Source organism: Lonchura striata, chromosome 37, assembly GCF_050655825.1.
Source record: "Lonchura striata isolate lonStrDom1 chromosome 37, ASM5065582v1, whole genome shotgun sequence".
In the NCBI taxonomy this organism is placed as follows: Eukaryota; Metazoa; Chordata; class Aves; order Passeriformes; family Estrildidae; genus Lonchura; species Lonchura striata.
Genome location: NC_140739.1, coordinates 14,813,250 through 14,829,311, shown reverse-complemented (window position 1 = coordinate 14,829,311; position 16,062 = coordinate 14,813,250). Strand labels below are relative to the sequence as shown.

General features: G+C 54.4%; 1 protein-coding gene across 2 annotated transcripts; it reads right to left on the bottom strand.

Annotated features, from left to right (window-relative positions):
• Window positions 1-1,522: 1,522 nt before the first annotated feature.
• Window positions 1,523-15,955, bottom strand: FUZ (fuzzy planar cell polarity protein). Of its 2 annotated transcripts, XM_077789836.2 has the most exons (11): window positions 14,961-15,955; window positions 14,772-14,893; window positions 14,180-14,249; window positions 13,786-13,854; window positions 13,256-13,354; window positions 10,383-10,601; window positions 9,459-9,554; window positions 8,026-8,108; window positions 7,457-7,515; window positions 4,498-4,575; window positions 1,523-1,737 (listed from the first exon to the last, which is right to left on the bottom strand). In XM_077789836.2, the coding sequence occupies exons 1-11, from the start codon at window positions 15,045-15,047 to the stop codon at window positions 1,571-1,573; spliced, it is 1,149 nt and encodes a 382-aa protein (XP_077645962.2). In that variant the 5' UTR covers window positions 15,048-15,955; the 3' UTR covers window positions 1,523-1,570. The 2 variants fall into 2 exon arrangements, with proteins under 2 accessions (XP_077645962.2, XP_085421962.1); XM_085565836.1 differs by lacking the exon at window positions 10,383-10,601 and having other exon boundaries at window positions 14,961-15,953.
• Between the last annotated feature and the right edge of the window lie 107 nt (window positions 15,956-16,062).

Below are 16,062 nucleotides of genomic sequence, written 5' to 3'. Positions count from 1 at the left end.
TTTTCCCCCTCACAATTCCCCCATTTCCCCCTCATAATTCCCCCATTTTCCCCCTCACAATTCCCCCATTTCCCCCCTCACAAGTCCCCCATTTTCCCCCTCATATTTTCCCCCATTTTCCCCCTCACAATTCCCCTATTTTCCCCCTCATAATTCCCCCATTTCCCCCTCACATTTCCCCCATTTTCCCCCTCATAATTCCCCCATTTCCCCCCTCATATTTTCCCCCATTTTCCCCTCACATTTCCCCATTTTTTCCCTCATAATTCCCCCATTTCCCCCTCATAATTCCCCCATTTTCCCCTCACATTTCCCCTATTTTCCCCCTCATAATTCCCCCATTTTCCCCCTCATAATTCCCCCATTTTCCCCTCATAATTCCCCCATTTCCCCCTCACATTTCCCCCATTTTCCCCTCATAATTCCCCCATTTCCCCCTCATAATTCCCCCATTCCCCCTCATAATTCCCCCATTTTCCCCCTCATAATTCCCCCATTTCCCCCTCATAATTCCATTTTTCCCCTCACAATTCCCCCATTTCCCCCCTCATATTTTCCCCCATTTTCCCCTCATAATTCCCCATTTTCCCCCTCACAATTCCCCCATTTCCCCGCTCACAATTCCCCCATTTTCCCCTCACATTTCCCCCATTTCCCCCCTCATATTTTCCCACATTTTCCCCTCACAATTCCCCCATTTCCCCCTCATAATTCCCCCATTTTCCCCCTCATAATTCCCCCATTTTCCCCCTCATAATTCCCCCATTTTCCCCCTCATAATTCCCCCATTTCCCCCCTCATAATTCCCCCATTTCCCCCTCATAATTCCCCCATTTCCCCCTCATAATTCCCCATTCCCCCTCCCACTTCACCACCAGCAAAATTTTTTATGATCATTATATCACTATAACTCTCACCCCATACAATTTCCTCTTATATTTTATTTTGTTTTTTATTTTTCTGGGGGGTCTCACCCGTGCCCCATTTCCCCCTCACATTTCCCGCCTTTCCCCCCCCTCATAATTCCCCCATTTTCTCCCTCACAATTCCCCCATTTTCCCCCTCATATTTTCCTCCATTTTCCCCCTCACAATTCCCCCATTTCCCCCTCACAATTCCCCCATTTCCCCTCATAATTCCCCCATTTCCCCCTCACAATTCCCCCATTTCCCCCTCATAATTCCCCCATTTCCCCTCATAATTCCCCCATTTTCCTCTCACAATTCCCCATTTTCCCCCTCACATTTCCCCATTTCCCCTCATAATTCCCCATTTTCCCCCTCATAATTCCCCCATTTTCCCCCTCACATTTCCCCATTTTTCCCCTCATAATTCCCCCATTTTCCCCTCACATTTCCCCCATTTTCCCCTCACAATTCCCCCATTTTTCCCCTCACAATTCCCCCATTTCCCCCTCATAATTCCCCATTCCCCCTCTCCACCACCCCCAACCCACCCATCGCATCACCACCCGCTCAGCTAAATTTTTTACGATCATTCTATCACTCTAACTCTCGCCCCATACAATTTCCTCTTATACTTTATTATTTTTTTTATTTTTCCGGGGTTCTCAGCCGTGCCCCAGGGCGCTGAGGGCGCTCAGAGCCGTGGGGCTCAGGGGGTCTCGGGGGGTCCCGGGGGGCAGCAGCAGCAGCAGCGTCAGCTCGGGGCGCACGAGGCAGCAGCCGGTGTGGGTGGGCAGCGACACGTAGCACAATTTGGGGCTGCCGTGGGGTCCTGGGGGCACCCCGAAATCATTTCATAGTAAAAAAAAAATTATTCTCCCAAAAACCCCGAAATTACCCCAAAAAACCCCAAAACGACCCCTCCAGGGACACCCAAAACTCCCCAAAGTGACCCCAGGTAGCACAGCTTGGGGCTGCCGTGGGGTCCTGGGGGCACCCCGAAATCATTTCATAGCAAAAAAACACTAAATTATCCAAAAAAACCTAAATGACCCCAAAAAACCCCAAAATGATCCCTCCAGGGACACCCCAAGTGACCCCAAAACCCCCCAAAGTGACCCCAAAACCCCCCAAAGTGACCCCAAAACCCCCCAAAGTGACCCCAGGTAGCACAGCTTGGGGCTGCCGTGGGGTCCTGGGGGCACCCCGAAATCATTTCATAGCAAAAAAAAAATTATTCTCCCAAAAACCCCAAAATTACCCCAAAAAACCTCAAAATGACCCCTCCAGGGACACCCAAAAACCCCCAAAGTGACCCCAGGTATCAGAGCTTGGGGCTGCCGTGGGGTCCTGGGGGCACCCCGAAATCATTTCATAGCAAAAAACAACCTAAATTATCCAAAAAAACCTAAATGACCCCAAAAAACCCCAAAATGACCCCTCCAGGGACACCCCAAGTGACCCCAAAACCCCCCAAAGTGACCCCACGTAGCAGAGCTTGGGGCTGCCATGGGGTCCTGGGGGCACCCCGAAATCATTTCATAGCAAAAAAAACCTAAATTATCCTAAAAACCCCAAAGTGACCCAAAAAACCCCAAAATGACCCCTCCAGGGACCCCCAAAACCCCCCAAAGTGACCCCAGGTATCAGAGCTTGGGGCTGCCGTGGGGTCCTGGGGACACCCCGAAATCATTTCATAGCAAAAAAACTCTAAATTATCCAAAAAAACCTAAATGACCCCAAAAAACCCCAAAATGACCCCTCCAGGGACACCCCAAGTGACCCCAAAACCCCCCAAAGTGACCCCAGGTAGCAGAGCTTGGGGCTGCCGTGGGGTCCTGGGGGCACCCCGAAATCATTTCATATCAAAAAAAACCCTAAATTATCCCAAAAACCCCTAAATTACCCCAAAAACCCCAAAGTGACCCAAAAACCCCAAAGGGATCCCTCTAGGGACCCCCAAAGTGACCCCAAAACCCCCAAAGTGACCCCAGGTAGCACAGCTTGGGGCTGCCGTGGGGTCCTGGGGGCACCCCGAAATCATTTCATAGCAAAAAAAAACCTAAATTATCCAAAAAAACCTAAATGACCCCAAAAAACCCCAAAATGACCCCTCCAGGGACACCCAAAACCCCCCAAAGTGACCCCAGGTAGCACAGCTTGGGGCTGCCGTGGGGTCCTGGGGGCACCCCGAAATCATTTCATAGCAAAAAAAACCTAAATTATCCAAAAAAACCTAAATTACCCCAAAAAACCCCAAAATGACCCTTCCAGGGACACCCCAAGTGACCCAAAACCCCCCAAAGTGACCCCAGGTAGCAGAGCTTGGGGCTGCCGTGGGGTCCTGGGGGCACCCCGAAATCATTTCATAGCAAAAAAAACCTAAATTATCCTAAAAACCCCAAAGTGACCCAAAAAACCCCAAAATGACCCCTCCAGGGACACCCAAAACCCCCCAAAGTGACCCCAAAACCCCCAAAGTGACCCCACGTAGCACAGCTTGGGGCTGCCGTGGGGTCCTGGGGGCACCCCGAAATCATTTCATATCAAAAAAAACCCTAAATTATCCAAAAAAACCTAAATGACCCCAAAAAACCCCCAAATGACCCCTCCAGGGACACCCCAAGTGACCCCAGGTATCAGAGCTTGGGGCTGCCGTGGGGTCCTGGGGGCACCCCGAAATCATTTCGTAGCAAAAAAACACTAAATTATCCAAAAAAACCTAAATGACCCCAAAAAACCCCAAAATGACCCCTCCAGGGACCCCCAAAACCCCCCAAAGTGACCCCAGGTAGCAGAGCTTGGGGCTGCCGTGGGGTCTTGGGGGCACCCCGAAATTATTTCATATCAAAAAAAACCTAAATTATCCCAAAAAACCCTAAATTACCCCCAAAAACCCCCAAATTTCCCCCAAACCCCCAAATTGACCCGCTAGGGACCCCCAAAGTCACCCCAAAACCCCCCAAATGACCCCAAAATTTCCCCCAAAAACCCCCATGAATTTCCCCAAAACCCCCCAAATTTCCCCCAAACCCCCAAAATTACCCGAAAACCCTTGAAGTGACCCCAAAACCCCCCAAAATTACCCCCAAACCCCCAAAGTTTCCCCAAAATCCGCCATGAATTTCCCCAAAACCCCCCAAAATTACCCCAAAACCCCCCCAAATTACCCCAAAACCCCCCAAATTACCCCAAAACCCCCCATGAATTTCCCCCAAAACCCCCATAAATTTCCCTAAAAACCCCAAATTTTCCCCCAAAACCCCCCATGAATTCCCCCAAAAACCCCAAATTTTCCCCAAAACCCCCATAAATTCCCCCCAAACCCCCCCAAATTTCCCCCCCAACCCCCGAAATGCCCCAAAATCGCCCGAATTTCCCCAAAACCCCCCAAAATTACCCCAAAACCCCCCATAAATTCCCCCAAAAACCCCAAATTCTCCCCCAAAACCCCTCCATGAACTCCCCCAAAACCCCCCATAAATTCCCCCAAAAACCCCAAATTTTCCCCCAAAACCCCCATAAATTTCCCTAAAAACCCCGAAATGCCCCAAAATCGCCCGAATTTCCCCCAAAACCGCTCCCCGCTCACCGCGGCCGATCTGCGGCTCCAGCAGGACCCGGAGGCGCCGCAGGGCCCCGGCCCGGAGCGGCGGCGGCAGCGCCCCGCCTGCGGGAAATTTGGGGCAAATTCGGGCGATTTTGGGAAAATTCGGGGTTTTTAGGGAAATTTATGGGGGTTTGGGGGGAATTCATGGGGGGTTTTGGGGGGATTTATGGGGTTTTGGGGGGAATTTATGGGGGGTTTTGGGGAATTTCATGAGGGGTTTTGGGGTAATTTTGGGGGGTTTTGGGGAAAAAAATGGGGTTTTTTGGGAAAATTTGGGGGTTTTAGGGAAATTTATGGGCGTTTGGGGGGAATTCGTGGGGGGTTTTGGGGGGATTTATGGGGTTTTGGGGGGAATTTATGGGGGATCTTGGGGTAATTTTGGGGGGTTTTGGGGAAAAAAATGGGTTTTTTTGGGAAAATTTGGGGGTTTTAGGGAAATTTATGGGGGTTTTTGGGAAAATTCGGGGTTTTTAGGGAAATTTATGGAGGTTTTGGGGAAATTCATGGGGGGTTTTGGGGGAGAATTTATGAGATTTAGGGGGATTTTGGGGAATTTCATGAGGGGTTTTGGGGTAATTTTGGGGGGTTTTGGGGAAAAAAATGGGGTTTTTTGGGAAAATTTGGGGTTTTTAGGGAAATTTATGGGGGTTTGGGGGGAATTCGTGGGGGGTTTTGGGGGGATTTATGGGGTTTTGGGGGAATTTATGGGGGATTTTGGGGAATTTCATGAGGGGTTTTGGGGTAATTTTGGGGGGTTTTGGGGAAAAAAATGGGTTTTTTTGGGAAAATTTGGGGGTTTTAGGGAAATTTATGGGGGTTTTGGGGAAATTCGGGGTTTTAAGGAAATTTATGGAGGTTTTGGGGAAATTCATGGGGGGTTTTGGGGGGATTTATGGGGTTTTGGGGGAATTTATGGGGGATTTTGGGGAATTTCATGAGGGGTTTTGGGGTAATTTTGGGGGGTTTTGGGGAAAAAATGGGTTTTTTTGGGAAAATTTGGGGGTTTTAGGGAAATTTATGGGGGTTTGGGGGAAATTCGGGGTTTTTAGGGAAATTTATGGAGGTTTTGGGGAAATTCATGGGGGGTTTTGGGGGAGAATTTATGAGGTTTTGGGGGAATTTATGGGGGATTTTGGGGAATTTTATGGGGGTTTTGGGGAAAAAATGAAGTTTTTTGGGGGGAAGTTATTGGGGTTTTTGGGGAAATTCATGGGGGGTTTTGGGGGTGAAAATGTGGGGTTTGGGGGAAAAAAATGGGGTTTTTGGGGAAAATTTGGGGTTTTTAGGGAAATTTATGGGGTTTTTTGGGAAAATTTGGGGTTTTTAGGGAAATTTATGGGGGTTTGGGGGGAATTCGTGGGGGGTTTTGGGGGGATTTATGGGGTTTTGGGGGGAATTTATGGGGGATTTTGGGGAATTTCATGAGGGGTTTTGGGGTAATTTTGGGGGGATTTTGGGGAAAAAATGGGGTTTTTTGGGAAAATTTGGGGTTTTTAGGGAAATTTATAGGGGTTTTGGGGAAATTCATGGGGGGTTTTGGGGGGATTTATGGGGTTTTGGGGGGAATTTATGGGGTTTTTTGGGGTAATTTTGGGGGGTTTTGGGGAAAAAATGGGGTTTTTGGGGAAAATTTGGGGGTTTTAGGGAAATTTATGGGGGTTTTGGGGAAATTCATGGGGGGTTTTGGGGGAGAATTTATGAGGTTTTGGGGGAATTTATGGGGGATTTTGGGGAAATTTTAGGATTTTGGGGAAATTCATGGGGGTAAATTTGGGGAGAATTTGGGGATTTTTGGGAAAATTTGGGGGTTTGGGGGGGATTTATGGGGTTTTTTGGGGGGATTTATGGGGGTTTTGGGGAAAAAATGAAGTTTTTTGGGGGGAAGTTATTGGGGTTTTTGGGGAAATTCATGAGGGCTTTTGGGGGTGAAAATGTGGGGTTTTGGGGAAAAAAATGGGGTTTTTGGGGAAAATTTGGGGTTTTGGGGAAAAAAATGGGGTTTTTGGGGGAAGAATTTGGGGTTTTGGGGAATTTATGGGGGCAAATTTGGGGAGAATTTGGGGGGTTTTGGGAAAATTTGGGGTTTGGGGAGGAATTCGGGGTTTTTGGGGGAATTTATGGGTTTTTTTGGGGAAATTTTAGGATTTTGGGGAAATTCATGGGGTTTTTTTGGGAAATTTTAGGATTTTGGGGAAAATTTAAGATTTTGGGGAAATTCATGGGGGTTTTTGGGGAAACTTTAGGATTTTGGGGAAATGAATGGGGGTACATTTGGGGAGAATTTGGGGATTTTTGGGAAAATTTGGGGGTTTGGGAGGATTTATGGGGGTAATTTTGGGGGGATTTATGGGGGTTTTTGGGGGGATTTATGGGGGATTTTGGGGAAAATTTGGGGTTTTTGGGAAAATTCATGGGGGTTTTTGGGAAAATTCATGGGGGTTTTGGGGGGAAATTTTAGGATTTTGGGGAAATTTATGGGGGTTTTTGGGGAAATTTAGGATTTTGAGGGAAAAAATGAAGGTTTTGGGGGGGAAATTATTGGGGTTTTGGGGGTAAATTATGGGGATTTTGGGGAAATTATTGGGGTTTTGGGGAAATTCATGGGGATTTTGGGGAAAATTGGGGATTTTGGGGGAAATTAGGGGGTTTGGGGAGGAAATTATGGGGGTTTGGTGGGAAATTTTGGGATTTTTAGGAAATTGGGATTTTGGGGAAATTAATGGGGGATTTTGGTGAAATTCATGAGGATTTTGGTGAAATTCTTGGGATTTTGGGGGATAAACCATGCGGTTTTGGGAATTAAAAAATGACATTTTTCGGGTAAAACCGGGGGAATTTGGGTTATTTTTGTTGCCAATTGAATATTTCGGGGCGGTTTTTGGGGGGTTTTGGGTTTGGGGGGTCCGGGCTCAGATTTTGGGGTTCGGGGGGGGTCACAAACCCTGCCCCGCCCCCCTGACGATCCCGCTCTGCTTCCGGCCCCGATGGATCAGGAGGTACCTGGGGGGGGAAAAAAGAAAAATTTGGGGATCCCCCCTCAAAAAAAAAACCCAAAAAACACCCCCAAAATTTTAAGGGTCTTCCAAAATCCCCCCCAGCCCCAAATTTGGGGGTTCCACCCCAAAATCCCCACCCCCCAAATTAAAATTTCAGGAATTTGGGGGTTTTTCACCCCAAGATCCTCCCCCCCAAAATTAAAACTACCCCAAATTTGGGGGTTCCACCCCAAAATCACCCCAAAATCCCCCTCCCCAAATTCAGACCCCCCAAATTTTGGGTTCCACCCCAAAATCCCCTCCCCCAAATTAAAACCCCCCCCAAATTTGAGGATTCCCCCCAAAATCACCCCAAAATCCCCCTCCCCAAATTTAAACCCCCCAAATTTGGGGATTCTCCCCCAAAATCCCCCTCCCCAAATTAAAACTCCCCAAATTTGGGGATTCCACCCCAAAATCCCCCTCCCCAAATTCAGACCCCCCCCCAAATTTTGGGGTCCCCCCCAAAACTCACCCCAAAACCTGGGGGGGCAGCGGGGGGGGGCGGGGCCGGGCCCGGAGCTGCTCCAGGACGGGACCCCAAAATTGGGGCACGAGCTGGGGGGAAATTTGGGGAGGGGGATTGGGGGGATTTGGGGGATTTGGGGAGATTTTGGGGGATTTAGGGAGATTTTGGGGGATTTAGGGAGATTTTGGGGATTTTGGGGAGGGGGTTTTGGGGATTTTGGGGGGATTTTTGGGAATTTGGGGAGGGAATTTGGGGGGATTTTGGGGAATTTGGGGAGGGGCCTTTGGGGGATTTGGGGAATTTTGGGGAGATTTTGGGGAATTTGGGGAAGAATTTTGGGAGATTCTGGGGAGAAATTTTGGGGGATTTTGGGGAGGAATTTTGGGGGATTTTGGGGAGGGGGTTTTGGGGGAATTTGGGGAGGGGTCTTGGGGGATTTTGGGGAATTTAGGGAGGGGATTTTGGGGATTTTTGGGGAGGGGATTTTGGGGGACTTTGGGGAGGAATTTTGGTGGATTTTGGGGAATTTGGGGAAGAATTTTGGGAGATTTTGGGGAGGGATCTTGGGGGATTTGGGGGAATTTAGGGAGGGGATTTTGGGGATTTGGGGGATTTTTGGGGAGGAATTTTGGGGGATTTTGGGGAGGAATTTTGGGGGAATTTGGGGTGGGGTCTTTGGGGGATTTTGGGGAATTTGGGGAGGAATTTTGAGGGATTTTGGGGAGGGGGTTTGGGGGAATTTGGGGAGGAGATTTTGGGGAATTTGGGGAGGGGTCTTTGGGGGACTTCGGCAGGATTTTGGGGAATTTGGGGAGATTTTGGGGAATTTGGGGAGGGGGTTTTAGGGGATTTTGGGGATTTTGTGGAGGGATTTTGGGGGGGGACACCCCAAAAAAACCCTGGCTCAGTTTTGGGGTTATTTTGGGACTATTTCGGGGTCAGTTTTGGGGATTTTGGGTCAGTTATGGGGTCAGTTATGGAGACAGTTTTGGGGATATTTCAGGGTTATTTTGGGGACAGTTTCGGGGATATTTTGGGGATATTTTGGGTTATTTTTGGGGTAAATTTGGGGGATTTTGGGGTCTCACCTTGGTCAGCAGGTGCTGCAGCGAGGGCCGGGCCAGGTTTGGGTCAGTTTTGGGGATATTTCGGGGATATTTCAGGGATATTTTGGGGATATTTCGGGGATATTTTGGGGTCACTTTTGGGGATATTTCGGGGCTATTTTGGGGTTATTTTGGGGACAGTTTCGGGGATATTTTGGGGTCAGTTTTGGGGATATTTCGGGGCTATTTTGGGGATATTTCGGGGCTATTTTGGGGTTATTTTGGGGACAGTTTTGGGGTTATTTTGGGGACAGTTTCGGGGATATTTCTGGGATATTTTGGGGTTATTTTGGGTTATTTTTGGGGTAGATTTGGGGGGTTTTGGGGTCTCACCTGGGTCAGCAGGTGCTGCAGCGAGGGCCGGGGTCCGCAGAGCAGCCCCACCCCCACCCCCGGCAGCAGCCGCAGCTGCAGCAGCCGCAGCGGGACCTGGCGGGAAATTCGGGTCAGTTTGGGGGATTTGGGGAAATTTGGGTGATTTGGGGTCACTTTGGGGGATTTGGGGTAATTTTGGGTTATTTTAGGGTCAGTTTTGGGGTAATTTTGGGTTATTTTAGGGTCAATTTTGAGGTAATTTTGGGTTATTTTCGGGTGAGTTTTGGGGTAATTTTGGGTTATTTTAGAGTCAGTTTTGGGGCCACTTTTGGGTTGTTTTAGGATATTTTCAGGGTCACTTTGGGGTCAAATTTGGGTCAGTTTTGGGGTTATTTTAGGGTCAGATTTGGGGTAATTTTGGGTTATTTTAGGGTCAATTTTGGGGTAATTTTGGGTTATTTTAGGGTCAGTTTTGGGGTTATTTGGGGTCATTTTAGGGTCAGATTTGGGGTAATTTGGGGTCACTTTAGGGTCAGTTTTGGATTACTTTAGAGTCAATTTAGGGGTCATTTTGGGGTCATTTTAGGGTCAGCTTTGGCCTATTTTAGGCTTATTTTAGGGCCAATTTTGGGTTATTTTTGGGTCAGTTTTGGGTTACTTTAGAGTCAATTTTGGGGTAATGTTGGGGTCATTTTAGGGTCAATTTTAGGGTAATTTTGTGCTATTTAGGGTCAATTTTGGTGTCAGTTTTGGGCCACTTTAGGGTCAATTTTGGGTTATTTTAGGGTCAGTTTTGGGTTATTTTAGGGTCAGTATTAGGGTCAGTTTTGGGGTAATTTTGGGTCATTTCGGGGTCATTTTTGGGTCATTTGGGGCTCACTCCTTGTTCCATTTCAGCCTTCATTTTCCCGCCACTCCCCCCCAAACCCCACGTGACCTCACCTCCGGGCTGCTATTGGGCAGGAACACCGGCAGGTCGCGCGCGGCCACGCCCCCTCGGAGGGCGCCCCCTGGCGGCGCGGCCAGCAGCGCGCGCAGGGGGGCGGAGTCAGCCTCGGGCAACGCCCCCCAGGGGGCGGTGCCGAGCCAGGCCACGCCCCCCGCCCAGGCCAGGCAGCCCAGCGCGGTCCCGGCCGCGCCCGCGAAGCGCCGCAGCCGCTCCTGGGGGCGGGGCATGCAAATCAGGGCGCGCGGAGCGCAAATCAGAGGGCGGTATGCAAATCAGGGGGCGAGGCGCGCCAATCAGGGGGCGGTATGCAAATCAGGGCGCGCGGCGCGCCAATCAGGGGGCGGCATGCAAATCAGGGCGCGGGGCGCGCGAAACACGGAGCGGCATGCAAATCAGGGCGCGCGGCGCGCTAATCAGGGAGCGGCATGCAAATCAGGGCGCGCGGCGCGCCAATCAGGGGGTGGCATGCAAATCACGGCGCGCGGCGCGCCAGTCAGGGGGCGGCATGCAAATCAGGGCGCGCGGCGCGCCAGTCAGGAGGCGGCATGCAAATCAGGGCGCGCGTCGCGCCAATCAGGGGGCGGCATGCAGATCAGGGCGCAGGGCGCGCGAAACAGGGAGTGGCATGCAAATCAGGGCGCGCGGCGCGCCAATCAGGGAGCGGCATGCAGATCAGGGCGCGCGGCGCGCCAATCAGGGGGCGGCATGCAAATCAGGGCGTGCGGCGCGCGAAACAGGGAGCGGCATGCAAATCAGGGCGCGCGGCGGGCCAATCAGGGGGCGGCATGCAGATCAGGGCGCGGGGCGCGCGAAACAGGGAGGGGCATGCAAATCAGGGCGCGCGGCACGCCAATCAAGGGGCGGCATGCAGATCAGGGCACGCGGCGCGCCAATCAGGGGGCGTCATGCAAATCAGGGCGCAGGGCGCGCGAAACAGGGAGTGGCATGCAAATCAGGGCGCGCGGCGCGCCAATCAGGGAGCGGCATGCAGATCAGGGCGCGCGGCGAGCCAATCAGGGAGCAGCATGCAAATCAGGGCGCGCGGCGAGCCAATCAGGGAGCAGCATGCAAATCAGGGCGCAGGGCGCGCGAAACACGGAGTGGCATGCAAATCAGGGCGCGGAACGCGCCAATCAGGGAGCGGCATGCAGATCAGGGCGCGCGGCGCGCCAATCAGGGGGCGGCATGCAAATCAGGGCGCGCGTCGCGCCAATCAGGGGGCGGCATGCAAATCAGGGCGCGGGGCGCGCCAAACAGGGAGCGGCATGCAAATCAAGGCGCGCGGCGCGCCAATCAGGGGGCGGAATGCAAATCCGGGCGCGCGGCGCGCCAGTCAGGGGGCGGGGCATGCAAATCAGGGCGCGCGGCGCGCGAATCAGGGGGCGAAATGCAAATAAGGCCGCGCGTCGCGCCAGTTAGGGGGCGGCATGCAAATCAGGGCGCGCGGCGCGCCAATCAGGGGGCGGCATGCAGATCAGGGCACGCGGCGCGCCAATCATGGGGCGTCATGCAAATCAGGGCGCAGGGCGCGCGAAACAGGGAGGAGCATGCAAATCAGGGCGCGCGGCGCGCCAATCAGGGAGCGGCATGCAAATCAGGGCGCAGGGCGCGCGAAACAGGGAGGAGCATGCAAATCAGGGCGCGCGGCGCGCCAATCAGGGAGCGGCATGCAAATCAGGGCGCGGGGCGCGCAAATCAGGGGGCGGCATGCAAATCAGGGCGCAGGGCGCGCGAAACAGGGAGGAGCATGCAAATAAGGGCGCGCGGCGCGCCAATCAGGGGGTGGCATGCAGCTCAGGGGGCGGGGCGCGCGAAACAGGGAGGGGCATGCAAATCAGGCCGCGGGGCGCGCCAATCAGGGGGCGGCATGCAGCTCAGGGGGCGGGGCGCGCGAAACAGGGAGTGGCATGCAAATCAGGGCGCAGGGCGCGCCAATCAGGGAGCGGCATGCAAATCAGGGCGCGGGGCGCGAGAAACAGGGAGTGGCATGCAGATCAGGGCACGCGGCGCGCCAATCATGGGGCGGAATGCAAATCAGGGCGCGGGACGCGCCAATCAGGGGGCGGCATGCAAATCAGGACGCGCGTCGCGCCAGTCAGGGGGCGGCATGCAAATAAGGGGCGGTATGCAAATCAAGGAGCGGCACGGAAATCAAGCCGCGGGGTGCACCAATCAGGGGGCGGCATGCAGATCAGGGGCGGACACGCGAATCAGGGAGCGGCATGCAAATCAGGGCGCGGGGCGCGCGAAACAGGGAGCGGCATGCAAATCAAGGCGCGCGGCGCGCCAATCAGGGAGTGGCATGCAACTAAGGGGGCGGTATGCAAATAAGGGAGCGGGACAAGCGAATCAGGGAGCGGCATGCAGATCGGAGGGGCTGCGCCAATCAGGGGGCGGCATGCAGATCAGGAAGGGAAACGCGAATCAGGGAACGGTATGCAAATTAGGGCGCGGGGCGCCAATCAGGGAGCGGCATGCAAATCAGGGAGCGGGGCGCGCGAAACAGGGAGCGGTATGCAAATCAGGGCGCGCGAATCAGGGAGCGGCATGCAAAATCTTGGGGCCAATCCCCAAATTGGGTGATTTTTGGATAATTTGGGGGGTTTTTTTGGGGTGATTTTGGGGTGATTTTGGGTGTGATTTCGGGGTGCTTTTGGGTATTTTTTGGAATGATTTTGGGGTGATTTGGGGGGTTCTTTTTGGGGTGATTTTTGGGCTGATTTGGGGTATTTTTGGGGGTATTTTTGGGTGTGATTTTGGGGTTTTTTGGGGTGATTTTGGGGTTTTTTTTGGGATGATTTGAAGGGGTTTTTGGGTCGATTTTGGGTTTTTTTGGGGTGATTTGTGGGTTTTTGGGGTCCCTCACCTCCAGCGTGTCACGGTCGGGGCCGGGGGGGAGGGGCCAGCAGGGGGCGCCCATCCCCCCCCCGGGGCTCAGCAGCCAATCCAGGAGCGGGAAACAGCCCTGGGGGCGGGGCCGGAAAAGGGGCGGGGTCAGGAAAGAAGGCGTGGCCAGGAAAGGGGCGGGGCCAATCAGGGGAGACAGGACAGAAATGGAGGAGGAGCTAAAACTGGGGGCGGGGTCACCCCAGGACCCCCAAAAATGCCTCAGAGCCCTCCCAGTAACTCCCAGTAACTCCCAGTAAGTCCCAGTTGGCCCTCCCAGTGCTCCCAGTGCTCCCAGTTACCCTTTCCATTGCTCCCAGTCCAAACCAGTTTATCCCGGTCCCTCCCAGTTCCTCCCAGTAACTCCCAGTGCCCCCCAGTCTGTCCCAGCCCCATTTCCAGTGCTCCCAGTAGCTCCCAGTCCCACCCAGTTCCCCATCCCAGTCCATCCCAGTTTATTCCAGTTTATCCCAGTCCCTCCCAGTTTGTCCCAGTCTGTCCCAGTCTCACCCTCAGCTCCCGTTTCAGCCTCTCCTCGTTCCGCACCGGCAGCAGCTGCTCCCGGCCCAGCAGCAGCACCTGGAAACTGGGATGGACTGGGACAAACTGGGACAAACTGGGAGGGACTGGGAGGGACTGGGATGGACTGGGACAAACTGGGATGGACTGGGAGAAACTGGGAGGGACTGGGAGGGACTGGGAGAGACTGGGAGGGAACTGGGACAAACTGTGACAAACTGGGAGGGACTGGGGGGGACTGGGATGGACTGGGACAGACTGGGAGGGACTGGGAGGGAACTGGGACAAACTGGGAGGGACTGGGACAAACTGGGAGGGACCGGGAGGGACTGGTCTATACTGGTTTATACTGGTCTATACTGGTTTATACTGGGCAGGCTCTCACCAAGGCGCCGAAGGCGGAGTCGAGGATCTGGGCGGGGGCGGGGCCAAAGCTGAGCCCAATCAGGGTCAGGCTGGGGGGGGACGACCCCTGAGTGACCCCTGAGTGACCTCTCCCTGACCCCATGACCCCCTGTGACCCCTCCCTGACCCCATGACCCGCCATGACCCTTGAGTGACCCCGTGACCCCCCATGACCCCTCCCTGACCCCGTGACCTGACCGCAGCCCACCCATGACCCTGTGTGACCCTGTGACCCCTCCCTGACCCTGTGTCACCTCCCATAACCCTGTGACCCCCCGTGACCCTGTGACCCCTCCCTAACCCCATGACCCCCTGTGACCCCTCCCTGACCCCATGACCCGACCGTGACCCACCCATGACCCTGTGACCCCTCCCAAGACCCCGTGACCTTCCTGTGACCCCTCCCTGACCCCATGACCCCGTGACCCCCCCGTGCTCCCCACCCTGACCCCATGACCCAATCCCTGACCCCGTGACCCCGTGACCCCCCATGACCCCATCCCTGACCCCGTGACCCCGTGACCCCCAGCTGACCCCGTGACCCCCCCAGTGACCCCTGGGTGCCCCCTGACCTGTCCGGCTGTCCGGCCCAGCCCAGCCGGGCCGTGGGCGTGGCCGCCTCCCGCAGCTCCGCCCCCGCGGCCGCCCCGAAGAGCCACGCCCCGTGCAGGGCCCCGACCAATGGGAACGGCACCTGCGGGGGTCAAAGGTCACCTCCCGAAAAAAGGGGGAGGGGAGGGGAGGGGGGGGCGTGGCCTCACCTGGGGGCGGGGCGGGCGGCAGAACAGGGGGAGGCCGCTGGCCGTGGCCACGCCCACCAGGAAGGCCCCGCCCTCCTCGCCGGACATGGCCACGCCCACTCGTGCGGGACACGCCCCTTTTCGAGCTAAGCCACGCCCCCTTGTAATGGCCACTCCCTCTTAAACCCCGCCTCTTGCCTACAAACCCCGCCCCTTGCTCATAAGCCACGCCCCTTTACTAATAAACCCGCCCCTCGACTTCAGCCACGCCCATTTGTCCTTAAGCCTCGCCCTTTGATATTAAACCCCACCCCTTTGCTCTTAAGCCACAACCCTTTGCTTTAAGCCACGCCCTTTACTCTCAAACCACGCCCCTTTTGCTCTTAAGCCACGCCCATTTGCTAGTAACCCCGCCCCTTTGCTTATAAGCCCCGCCCTTTTGCTATTAAGCCACGCCCCTTTACTATCAAGTCCCGCCCCTTTGATATCAAGCCACGCCTCTTTGCATTTAAGCCACGCCCCTTTAGGGTAAACCCCGCCCCCTTTGCTCTTAAGCCACGCCCCCTTGCTTTTAAACCACACCCCTTTGATCTCAAGCCACGCCCTTTGCTCTTAAGCCACGCCCATTGGATATAAACCCCGCCCCTTGTCTCTTAAGCCACGCCCCTTTGATCCTAAGCCACACCCCTTCGCTTCAAACCACGCCCCTTTGCTCTTAAGCCACGCCCCTTCGCTTCAAACCCCGCCCCTTATCAGTCAAGCCACGCCCCTTGGCTCTAAAGCCACGCCTCCTGATTCTAAACCCCGCCCCTTTTCTCCCAAACCCCGCCCCTTCCTTCCAAACCACGCCCCTTTTCCCACAAACCACGCCCCCTTTCCTCTCAAGCCCCGCCCCTTCCTTGGCCCCGCCCCCTCCCTGCCCGCGCGCGCTCCCCGCTCAGTTGGCGCCACTCGCCGCCATTTCCCGCGCGGGGCACGCCGGGAGCGCCGCGGTTGCCGCGCAACGGCGGAAGGGGCGTGGCTTCCCCTACAACGCGATTGGTCCATGAGTCGCAACGGCGGGAAGGGGCGTGGCTTCCCCTGCAACGCGATTGGTCCATGAGTCGCAATGGCGGAAAAGGCG